We start from the raw sequence: 12666 nt of genomic DNA, 5'->3' as shown, positions 1-12666 counted from the left end.
TTTTTCTATTGTGTTACTGACTGTACGTTTGTTTATTCCATGTGTAACTCTGTGTTTGTCACACTGCTTTGCTTTATCTTGGCCAGGTCGCAGTTGTAAATGAGAACTTGTTCTCAACTGGCCTACCTGGTTAAATAAAGGTTTTATATATATATATATATATATATATATATATATTTTTTTTTTTTTAAATTTAAATTCACCCACCTGGTGTACCAGGTCTAAATCAGTCCCTGATTAGAGGGGAACAATGTAAAAATGCAGTGGAACTGGCTTTGGGGTCCAGAGTTGAGTTTGAGGGCTCTAGGGCAATTCAGAAAGCTGATTGAGGACCTTATTACTGATGAATGTGTTGGTTTTTATGACCATGTTTTCTTTGTGCTTGCTATTTGTACTTATATTTTGATGTGTGTATTTCTGTAATTTTTGTAATTCAGGGCTCATCTGTGAAAGCGACCTTGGTCTCAGTATGACTCCTTTATAAAATGTAGGTTAAATAGAAAGAAAATGTAACTCTGCTGTCTTAGTGACAGGACAAGTGTGCAGTTAGAACCCCTCCTCACTCACCCAGGCCAGCATTCCTCTGTGTCAGCAGACACAGGTCTCTCACCCCATCCTATCTTCTCCTTTCCTACCTCTCTCTCTCTCTCTCTCTCTCTCTCCCCTCTCTCTTTTTCTCTTTTTTTCTATTTTTCTCTCTCTCTCTCTCTCTCTCTCTCTCTCTCTCTCTCTCTCTCTCTCTCTCTCCCCCTCCTTTCTCTCTCTCCCTCCCTCTCCCTCTCTCTCTCTCTTTCTCTCTCCCTCCCTCTCCCTCTCCCCCTCTCTCTCTTTCTCTCTCCCTCCCTCTCCCTCTCCCCCTCTCTCTGTCCCCCCTCTCTCTTTATTTCAGCTCCTCCAGCCTGCAACCCTATCAGCATTGCTCATACTCAGAGTGTGTGTGGGCATGTGTGGGTGTCAATGGGGAGAGTGTGTGTATGTGTGCCCAGGTGCCAGAGTACGGGCTGAGAGAAATCAGCTCCAGGATATTATAGCTGAAGGAGAGTGGACAGAGCCCTCTGAGGGGCCCTGACAACTATGGAGCAAACGCATTGAGGGCCCCCCCGCCCCAGAAAGACAAAAAAGACAGACAAACGGACAGAAACACAAAAAAGGGGAAGGTATCACACAATAATGGTGTCAGAAGAGGTTGTAATCACCTTGTCCGGTGGAGCACCATGGGGCTTTCGTCTCCAGGGGGGCGTGGAGCACCAGAAACCACTTCAGGTGGCCAAGGTATGGCTTCAGTGAAAGATAGGATGGTAAAACTGTTACAAAGGATCCATTCTGAATAATAGCAGAAAAAAATGGTGGGGGTTCGTTTTTTACGATGACAGTACATTCTATGATATACTGTATGGAGTCCAGAATTAGTGGGATATGAAGGGTTGTGAATGTGGTTCGGATGGAATATTGGCTGCCACCATGGGCAGGGACCGAAAGGCCTGAGGATGACTCATGTGTCTGTTCTGGAATGGGTCTCATGTGTAGACATTGGAGTGATTGATAGAGCTGTTGAACTTTAAAGTTCTACTGCTTGGAATGTACCCATTAAAAAAAAAAAATCCAAATTACTCTTGTCTAAATACTTTAGTATTATTATATTTATATACTATAGTTTTGAATATAGTGTTGGGATATGGGGGAGGGAATAGGCAGGGTATATGCAAATTAAATACTGTAATATTTACTATAGTTTAAAAAAGTGGTGTTTTTGCAGAGTTTTCAGCAGATTATACTGTAGTATTTACTATAGTCTTCTACAGTATACGACAACATTCTATAGTAAGTAATACACATGATCGAGGGATACTACAGTGTGTAGTATGGTATTCTACAGTTTACTACAGAATTCTATAGTAAGTACTGTAGTATTCTATAGTCAACTGTAGTATTTTTTCATGTGGGTATGTAGCAACCCCTCTCAACCTCCCATGTGGTATGTTTTTTTCTTTAATCACCTTTCATATCAGTAGTCATAGATCTTGTGTGTGTAAGAAATAGTGTGTTTCTATGCAGACATATCATTTAGTGCTATGTGGATTTTGATCATGAAGCCCTAATGACATGGGGAAAAAAATATCTAGCTGTAAAATACACATGAAGTACTGTTTTCCATAAAGCTTTTGGTGCATGATTACGCCGATGTTGGACAGATCAGGGTCATCATTTGCAGAAGGTCATCATTGGCACTTGTTTCTGAGTGGCTGGTTCTCAGTCAGTCACTACACACATTCACAAGAGGTTATTCAGCTCATCAAAGTTGTCATAGATACTGTACATACAGCATATCAGTTCACAGTTCAGGAAGGATTTACATCAAAGTATTTCTGTTGGATCTATTCTCTGCCCATCTGAATAGAAGTCCTTTTTCTAGATAGGTTATTTTAGTGCATACAGTGTACACACACACACACACACACTGAAACCACATTTACTGAGTGTTAACTGAGAATAGTTTGCTTTTCAACCTGGCTATTCTGGGTTGAGGGGTGACTCACTAAGGTGTGTGTTTCAGCCTAGTGAAGGCTGTATTCTTTGCCAGTGCTCCAAAATAAAGACAAAATACTCTATCTTCACACACATCAATGTAATCACTGATGTATCCAGTTTCTACCAGAGTAAAAGGTTCTTATAGGTCAGGGGTATTCAACTCTTACCCTACGAGGCCCGGAGCCTGCTGGTTTTATCTTCTACCTGATAATTGCACACACCTGGTGTCCCAGGTCTAAAGCAGTCCCTGGCTAGAGGGGAACAATGTAAAAATGCAGTGGAACTGGCTCAGAGGTCCAGAGTTGTGTTTGAGGGTTCTAGGTCATGTAGCTTCAACATGCACACGCTCTTGAGATCTCATTGGTTGCATCAACATGATGGCCGTACCCTACTTCCTGAATTGCATAATAGAGAACAATATTATTATTAGAGCCCTTAGAATAATGGTTCCTCAAATATTGTAGATCATAATCCAACATGGAGGTGAGTTGCACAGGAGCTTAGGACGTCAGCTCACCTTATCTGAACAGACAGCTGTGTCTGTGGTGGCCAATCTAAAAGCGTATGACCCCTGACCTCAGAAATGGAGGCGGAATAATCATGTTATGTGTGTGTGTGTGTGTGTTTGTGTGTGCACATGTGAATCTGCACGTGCGTGTGTGTGTTTTGATACAGGGGCAGCAGCCAGGAGCTAAGACCACAAGGTGACTGATTGACTTATCAATGTCGCCTTGCTCAAGTAGCAACACAAAGTCAGGGCCACTTTGATAGGTTAGCTAACTGGGACCTGTGATATAATTACAGGTCAACAATGTCAGCCCTGAATATTCTTATAGTGATGAATTGGGTTGAACCCTGTATACCCGGCCTCAGATCCAAACAATGAACACGTGCACAGTATTTGTAGCCCTAACCTATTCAATATGCAGATGTTTTCAGTATCATATCCTAGAGTAAACTCTAGGGGTCTAGGATAAATAAATTCCTCTGCAATATACTAGGTACTACACAACTTACATGTACACAGTATAATAGCATAGGACTGGTAAGCTGCTGCCTATCGGTTGACCCTGTACACAAATAGAGGGAGAGTACATGGGGGAGTAGAGGTGCTGGCTAGCATTTCCCTGATAAAGTGGGTAAGAGGGTTTCACTTCTGCCACAGGTTGTGGGCAATGTCTGTAGCACGTCCAAGCTGTCAGAGCAAGTCATCAAGACTAGACATCAAGAGCGGCTTTGTCATGCTCTCCACGCAGTATCACTTTTCATATAATAGGAGAGATGACAGAGATAAATAGTTAGAGAGGGAGAGTGAACGTTAGATAAAGAGATCGTAATGAAGAGAGAGTATCGTAATGGGTGCTGTTGGCAGTCTCATATTGAATACTTTGTGTGATATTTTGCATCTCTGCTGGTGTAGGTGCGTAAGCGCAGTAAGGCGTGCAGAGCAGGACTGCGGGAGGGTGATGAGCTGGTGTCCATCAACGACCAGCCATGTAGAGGTCTGTCCCACGCCCAGGCCATGACCATAATCGACAGCTCCCCAGGAATACTACACATCCAAGTCAAGAGGTCAGAGAGCAGTTACAATCACCATTGATGGGTACACCTGTCTGTCAAATAACCCTGCTGCTAACACATTGTTTTACATACTATATTAGCATAAAGTGCTACTCCATCATAAAGTTTTACTCCATCGTGAAGGGCTACTTCATCATTAACTTCAGGATTAGTGGGTCCCCTACGGAATGGTTGCGCTAACGTAGGCTAATGCGATTAGCATGAGGTTGTAAGTAACAAGAACATTTCCCAGGACATAGACATATCTGATATTGGCAGAAAGCTTAAATTCTTGTTAATCTAACTGCACTGTCCAATTTACAGTAGCTATTACAGTGAAATAATATCATGCTATTGTTTGAGGAGTGCACAGCTTTGAACATGAAAACGTATTAATAAACAAATTAGGCACATTTGGGCAGTCTTGACACACATTTTTGAACAGAAATGCAATGGTTCATTGGATCAGTCTAAACCTTTGTGGATACACTGCTGCCATCTCGTGGCCAAAATCGAAATTGCAACTGGGCTGGAATAATACATTATGGACTTTCTCTTGCATTTGAAAGATGACTAAAGAAAGGTTGTATTATCTTTTACCATATCTATTGTGTTATATTATCCTACATTCCTTTCACATTTACACACACTTAAAAGAGTTTCCTTTCAAATGGTACCAAGAATATGCATATCCTTACTTCAGGGCCTGAGCTACAGGCAGTTAGATTTGGGTATGGGTATGCGAAAATTGGAAAAAAAAGGGTCTGATCCTTAAGCGGTTTTAAGTTTTACTTAACTCATTACATTTTAATCTATCATTACGTTTTACTCCATCATTAAGTGCTACTCCATCATTAAGTTTTACTCCATCATTAAGTTTTAATCAAACATTAAGTTTTACTCCATCATTAAGTGCTAAACCATCATTAAGTGCTACACAAATAGGATCTTTTTACCTTTATTTAACTAGGCAAGTCAGTTAAGAACAAATTCTTATTTTCAATGATGGCCTAGGAACTGTGGGTTAACTGCCTGTTCAGGGGCAGAACGACAGATTTGTACCTTGTCAGCTCGGGATATGAACTTACAACCTTTCGGTTACTAGTCCAACACGCTAACCACTAGGCTACCCTGCCACCTCAGGTAGCCTAGTGGTTAGAGCGTTGGACTAGTAACCTGGATAAGCCAGAACAGTATGACCAACAATAGTTAAGTAACCGTGAATTTGCTCCTACAGGGCGCCGGCAGGCTTCCAGTCCGTGGTGCTATTGACCCGTGCCCCATCACCCCGTATCGACAAAGAGTACCGAGCCACCCTGCGCGCCATGTCCCCCTCCTCCAGACTGCACCACACAGCCACTGTCATGGAGGTCCCCCATGGCAGGTCCTCCATCCTATCCCCCATGGTGCGCAGATGCCTCACCTCGCCCCCAGGCAGCGAGGCCTACTACGGGGAGACAGACAGTGACGCAGAAGTGGCGGCCAACGAGAGGCAGAGGAGGCAGAAGCACAGAAATCCCAGCAACTTACCCGGAAAAGCCTTCGGTAGAGCCTCCCCGGAGGGAGGGGAGACCTCAGAGTTTAGCGGCTATGACAGTGCCCCAGATGCCCGGGTCTACCCAGGGCTCCTGGGCCACGGGTTACTGGATGGCAGAGGGGGGGGGGAGGGCCTGCCAGGGGTGGCCCGCAGGGAGGTGATCTTCCAGCCCCCTCCAGGGATGTGGTCCTCCCAGACCTCCACAGAGACATCCTCCATCATCTCCTCGGTTGAGGACCAGGTCTCAGGGCAGGACAGAGTGATGGAGGAGGACAGAACCTTCCAGGAGCCATCCAACGTTGTCCCACTAGTGTCACCCGAGAGGGCAAAGGAGGCCATGCAGCTGAGCTCCCGTAGGCAGATGGTGCCCATGGTGGGGCCTATAGACACCCCTCTGGACGAGGAGCTCAGTGTCACCTACATGGACAAGGCCAAGCAAGCCAGTGAGTAAACAAATCATGACCCATGGGGTGATACGGGATTTGTTACTGTACAAATAATTAGTAATGTAATGGCTAGTTGAGGTTGTCACTGCATAACAAATGACATTGTCCTCTCAGGTAAAGGCAGAGTGTTCCCCATGAGGCAGCATAAGTCTGCAAGGGGCCATTTTGAGGCGGTCCCTTCTACGTAGAATAGGGGCTATATTTGTCCCCTGGTTCAGTTGCCCGGTAACCTGAGCACTGCATGTATGAACTGGGAAAAGCATTTCCATGCAGCTGCTCTCTGGTATCAAATAGCAGAGTCCTTCTCCCCTGTCTCACTTTCCCTCTTTGACCACTTTTATATATCACTTCTGTCCTTCTGCTCCACTATATTCCCCTCCATTGTTCATGTCTGGCTACATCTCGCTAAGACTGAAATAAAAAAACAAGGGTACGTTTAAGAAAAACATACATATTTACATGTATAAGTAAGACACGTGTAAAAGTGAATAAACAAAATATGATCACATTCCATTCATACACATATGAATATACAAAATACACACACGTGGTGTCTTTGGTCGGATGGTTAGGCACCGATACACCAATAGCTAATAATAGTGAGGCGGGGTTGCCCTCTGCTCTGATCAGTCTGTCAGGCAGCTGATGTATGGACCAGTGACCTGGGCTAACAGCTGAAGAATTCATGTTTGTGTATCAGAGTTTAAGAGGTTTGCTATGGGATAACGTTTCGTCACAGATGTTTCAAACGCTACACTTAGTCCAAAGGAACACAGAAATGTATGGTTTTCAGATAAGGCCAAGAACGGATCAGTAAAATGAATCAATTATGTCGGCGTGAGAAAACATATCAGCCACTAAAACTCATTTTGAAAAGCCACCCAAAGCAGGATCACATAAGTAGCTGGAGTCATTTGAGTTTGTCAAGCAAAGACGATCCCTGGACAGATGGACTAAATGGCAGATTAAAGGGAAATTCCATAAATTAAAGGGAAATTCCATAAATTAAAGGGAAATTCAATAAATTAAAGGGAAATTCCATATATAAAAATGCTTTGTTACAATAACAGAGAATCTCTGTTATCTACTGTAGAGTATGTTTTCATTTCATACTTTATGCCAATAAATAAACTCCTGACAAAGTACATAAATGGAAAATAATTACAACATGTCCACCTGTCAGTCGTCAACTTCAGGACAGGGAGGGCTGAGACTATTCGAAGAAGTTGCTTTTTTAAGAAGTTATTGAAATAAAATGCCATTAATCCCTAGGTGTCCCTAATTACAGGTTCACATTCACATGTCCTGTTCAGGGACACTGCCGGTGACAAATTATATAACAAATCCTTACATGGTTGGGCACATTGGGATCATAGATTTAGCCTCCCTACGCTAATTAAAACCATAACAAATGAATTGAAATGTACAACCTCTGCCTAGATGATGGGACTTTCTGTTAACACTATGCTATTCGGTGAAGTTAGTAGCTGGGAACTAGGGATTTTTCCATTACCTTGGTTAATGTGAAAAGCCTGTGGCTTGCCAGTCATTTGACCAAATGTGCTCTGGTAGCATCTTAGAAGATGGATGCTTGTTGAAGACTCTCCCTGTTGTTTTTAGAACCTGGTGTCATGCTGAGTTCTCCATTTAAAGGTTACATCTGGTCGTTCATCACTAGTAAAAAAAAATCCCCCTTTACTGTCATCAATGCATCAAAGTCCACCCTATAAAAGACTATCCCGTGGTCTTTTTGTGTATATTATGTTAGATTCAGTTCCAATTTAAGTTATTAATCAGTTCAGATTAATTATAACTCCTATTAAAGAATTGGAAATACATTTCATCCAGAGCTTTTTAAAAAATGTAGCGACTGGACTGAAACCAGAAACAACCCTAACCAAGATGACATAGAAACAGTAATGGCATTTCTACAGACATGCCCACCCTAAAACATGCTCTCTGACCCCTACAGAACTGAACCGGGGTGACACGGTTCAAGACAAAAAGGTGAAGGAGGCCAGAACCAAGTGCCGCTCTATCGCCTCCCTTCTGACAGACGCCCCCAACCCCAACTCCAAGGGCGTGCTGATGTTCAAGAAGCGCAGGCAGCGCTCCAAGAAGTACACGTTGACCAGCTTCGGCAGCGTGGACGAGGACATGCAGCACAATTCCCCAGAGGAAGATGGTCTCTTCCCAGGAAGCGAGTCAGAGTTTGATGAGGATGGCTTCTCGGCCGCCCCCGACACCACCTGGGACAGTGACTACCTGGATGCGCTGGAGAAGAGGGCGACCGCAGGTGGAGAGCGAGGGGACGGGGCAGAAGATGCCCCCAGTCCCGGCCTGAGTGACATCTCTGGGAAGGGCGCCCAGCTGTTTGAGCAGCAGAGGAAGAGGGCGGCCGAGCACGCCAAGAAGGTGGCTGCCGCCCAACCTCAGATAAGGACCCAATCACCGAACCAACTACAGATCCAGGAGCAGCCTCAGCCATATGTACAGAGCCAGCCCCAGCCAAAAACACAACCACAGATGTACCAGCCTCAGCAGCCTATGGCACCACCGCCCCCTGTAGCCTTCCAGGAGGAGGCTCGGTCTGTGGCAGAGGGGCCTATGGCACCGGCCCCAGCTGCTCCTACTGCCTACAGCATGGCTAATGGAGACGTTGCCTACTCTCCAGTGAGCACGGCTGGCGTGGTGATGTCACCCTTGACTGTGGCACCCAACCCAATCACCACCCAAGTGTCGATCTTAACCACTCACATACCTCCACCCCAAACACCGCTGCCAGAACTCTCCTCCAGCTCTGTTCTCAACAGAACAGCCCGCCCCTTCAACCCAGGGTTCGTGACCAACCGAGCTGCCACCGCTCCTGTTGTGTTCCGCCCCGTCATCACCAAAAGCGCCCAGCGCCCGGCGACCTCGGTGTCTATTGTAGGACCTCCCTTCTCCACCTCATCAGAGCCGCCTCCAAGTGGTAATCCCGCCTTCTTCTCTCCCCCGTCCTCTGTGTCCAGAGGACCCTTCTCCACCTCAGCCTCAGCACTGGCGACTCATCCTCGTCCTGCCTTCTCTGTGGAGAACCTGGCAGAACCACCCATGCCCTCTGTTCCACAGGCTTCCTTCACAGCCATACCTCCACCCCCAGCACAATTCTCAGGTGGCCCCATACCCTCACCTCCAGGATCATTTGCCAATGTACCCTCAATTCCACCCTCATCACCATTCTCAGGTGCACCCATACCCCAAGCCCCAGTCTCAGTGGCTCAATCAGCCCCAGCTCCAGTGTCGTTTGACCCCATACACCAACCTCAAGTTTCTGTTGCCCAGATGCCACAAGCTTCTGTCTCAGTTGTCCCACTCCCAAACCCCACAACTCCAACACCTATACTCAGATCCCCCATGTCCAAGGTCCCACCTGCCCCTGGTGGTCGTACCGGCATCCTCCTGGAGGCTCGTCGGCGCAGCGGCAGGAGGCCCATGTTTCGAGTACCTGCTGAGAAGAAGAACTCTCCCAACCCTGACCTGCTGAACATGGTGCAGAACCTGGATGACAGGCCCCACTACAGAAGCTACTCAGAGAGTGTGATGGGCTTTGAGTCTGGTGCAGAAGAAGACCAGGGTGCTGAAGTCTGCCAGGGAAGGATGCCTCCACTGGTGGCCCCCAAACCTAGGGTCATCCACGAGGCCCCTCAGATCCCCCAGGAAGAGGGCAAGGGGGCTCAGCTGTTTGCCCGCAGGCAGAGCCGCATGGACCGGTATGTGGTAGACACCCCACAGGAGACCGCCTACCGGCATGAGGTCTCCCACCCAGGGGTCGGGCCCCAGGATGCTCCCAACCCCAATATCAACTCACAGTGGAAGTTATCCCCCAACATCCGCGCCCCCCCGCCTATTGGCTACAACCCTCTGCTGGCCCCTTCCTGTCCTGTGGGGCCACAGAGAGACACCAGCAGGTCTGACAGGGGGGGAAAAGGAGGCAAAGGAGGGATCACCTTTCAGAGGGAGGGAATCAAAGCTCTGGATTTCATGAGAAGGCAGCCTTACCAGCTCAACTCAGCTATGTTCGGGGGTAGTGTTGCCAAGCTGTCGGCGATTCCCTCCTACCAGGACCAGAGGCAGCAGCAGGGAGGGTACACTACTATGGTGGGCAGCACCATGACCCCTCCCAGACAGATCCCAGTCAAAGCGGCCCGTGTGTATGAGATCAAACGCTTCTCCACACCCACGCCCATGTCAGCCCCGAGCCTGGCCCCCACCGTGATCGCTCCTCGCTCAGCCACAACGCTGGGAGAGCGCCTGACCCGCTCCGATATGTTCTCCCCAACCCCTGCTCCTCTCTCCCCACCCCCTGCCCCTTTCTTTGCCCCAGCTCCTGTCTCTGCCTCACCTTCCGTCCTTGCTCCTACCTATTCAGGGGACCTGCCTAGACTGCCCAGAATCAATGTTACCCCTGTCCGCAACCCCATCCCCATCCCAGCACTATATCCTGGAGTGTCCTACAGTGGGCTCCAAGGAGCCAAGCAGTTTCAGAGTGCCCCTGAGCTTAGTTTCCTTGCTAACCTTCCCACTCCCCTAAGGGCGAATGTCATGCAGGCGCCAAAACCCCGCTTCATCGCCACCAAGGTGGGCGTCCAGCCGTGTGTGTGGAGACCAGGTGCCATGTGATCAGGTGGGAGTGGGAGACCTTGTCTGTCACTAAGAACTGGACACATCTCAGCCATAAAACAAATATCTGCAAAACAATAAAGTAATAAGGTGGTCAAATACTGATCAATGAGCTTGTTCAGTACCTAACAAAAGTGCTTTTACGAGTGTCTTGCAAAAGTATTCATCCCCCCATTTTTCCTATTTTGTTGCATTACAACCTGTAATTTGAATGGATTTTTATTTGGATTTTGTAATGGACATACACAAAATAGTCCAAATTGGTGAAGTGAAATGAAAAAAAAAAATTACAAAACGGAAAAGTGTTGCTTGCATATGTATTCCCTCCCTTTGCTATGAAGCCCCTAAATAAGATCTGGTGCAACCAATTACCTTCAGAAGTCACATAATTAGTTAAATAAAGTCCACCTGTGTGCAATCTAAGTGTCACATGATCTGTCACATGATCTCAGTATATATACACCTGTTCTGAAAGGCCCCATAGTCTGCAACACCACTAAGCAAGGGGCACCACCAAGCAAGTGGCACCATGAAGACCAAGGAGCTCTCCAAACAGGTCAGGGACAAAGTTGTGGAGAAGTACAGATCAGGGTTGGGTTATAAAAAAAACAGAAACTTTGATCATCCCACGGAGCACCATTAAATCCATTATTAAAAAATTGAAAGAATATGGCACTACAACAAACCTACCAAGAGAGGGCCGCCCACCAAAACTCACAGACCAGGCAAGGAGGGCATTAATCAGAGGCAACAAAGAGACCAAAGATAACCCTGAAGGAGCTGTAAAGCTCCACAGCGGAGATTGGAGCATCTGTCCATAGGATCACTTTAAGCCATACACTCCACAGAGGTAGGTTTTACAGAAGAGTGGCCAGAAGAAAAGCCATTGCTTAAAGGAAAATTAAGCAAACACGTTTGGTGGTCGCCAAAAGGCATGTGGGAGACTCCCAAAACACATGGAAGAAGGTACTCTGGTCAGATGAGACTAAAATTTAGCTTTTTGGAAAACGCTATGTCTGGCACAAACCCAACACCTCCCATCACCCTGAGAATACCATCCCCACAATTAAGCATGGTGGTGGCAGCATCATGCTGTGGGCATGTTTTCCATTGGCAGGGACTGGGAAACTGGTCAGAATTGAAGGAATGGTGGATGGTGCTAAATACAGGGAAATTCTTGAGGGAAACCTGTTTTAGTCTTCCAGAGATTTGAGACCGGGATGGAGGTTCACCTTCCAGCAGGACAATGACCCTAAGCATACTGCTAAAGCAACACTTGAGTGGTTTAAGGAGAAACATTTAAATGTCTTGGAATGGCCTAGTCAAAGCCCAAAACTCAATCAAATTGAGAACAGACCTCAATCAAATTGAGAATCTGTGGTATGATTTAAAGATTGCTGTACACCAGCAGAACCCATCCAACTTGAAGAAGCTGGACCAGTTTTGACTTGAAGAATGGGCAAAAATCTTATAGAGACATATCCCAAGAAACTTGCAGCTGTAATTGCTGCAAAAGGTGGCTCTACAAAGTATCAACTTTGGGGGGCGAATAGTTATGCACACTCAAGTTTTCAGTTTTTTTGTCTTATTTCTTGTTTGTTTCACAATTAAAAAATATTTTGCATCTTCAAACTGGTAGGCATGTTGTATAAATCAAATGATACACACCTCCCAAAAATCTATTTTAATTCCAGGTTGTAAGGCAACAAAATAGGAAAAATGCCAAGTGGGGTGAATACTTTCGCATGCCACTGTATTAAGTGTGTTGGATTGTAATAATTTGAAACCCTCACTAAATGAATGGTTGATTGCTGAAACTCAGAAATGTGTTTCCATTCATTTGATTCTTTTCAACCCTTTGGTTTGTGCAGGTAATTGGCTATCAAAACGTCACTAAGAACTAGCCTCATACGAACCATCCTGATCTTTTGC

At 46.1% G+C, this 12666-nt stretch overlaps 1 protein-coding gene across 1 annotated transcript; it reads left to right on the top strand.

The window, feature by feature from the left end:
* The first annotated feature begins 879 nt into the window (after window positions 1-879).
* On the top strand, window positions 880-11161 carry LOC112253765 (synaptopodin 2-like protein). The gene is made up of 4 exons (XM_024425743.2): window positions 880-1272; window positions 3950-4101; window positions 5327-6069; window positions 8045-11161. The coding sequence occupies exons 1-4, from the start codon at window positions 1171-1173 to the stop codon at window positions 10732-10734; spliced, it is 3687 nt and encodes a 1228-aa protein (XP_024281511.2). The 5' UTR covers window positions 880-1170; the 3' UTR covers window positions 10735-11161.
* Window positions 11162-12666: the final 1505 nt, after the last annotated feature.

The sequence above is a fragment of the Oncorhynchus tshawytscha genome, linkage group LG01, assembly GCF_018296145.1.
Source record: "Oncorhynchus tshawytscha isolate Ot180627B linkage group LG01, Otsh_v2.0, whole genome shotgun sequence".
Taxonomy (NCBI): Eukaryota; Metazoa; Chordata; class Actinopteri; order Salmoniformes; family Salmonidae; genus Oncorhynchus; species Oncorhynchus tshawytscha.
The sequence above is the reverse complement of the archived record's forward strand: the minus strand, read 5'-3'. Positions and strand labels throughout refer to the sequence as shown.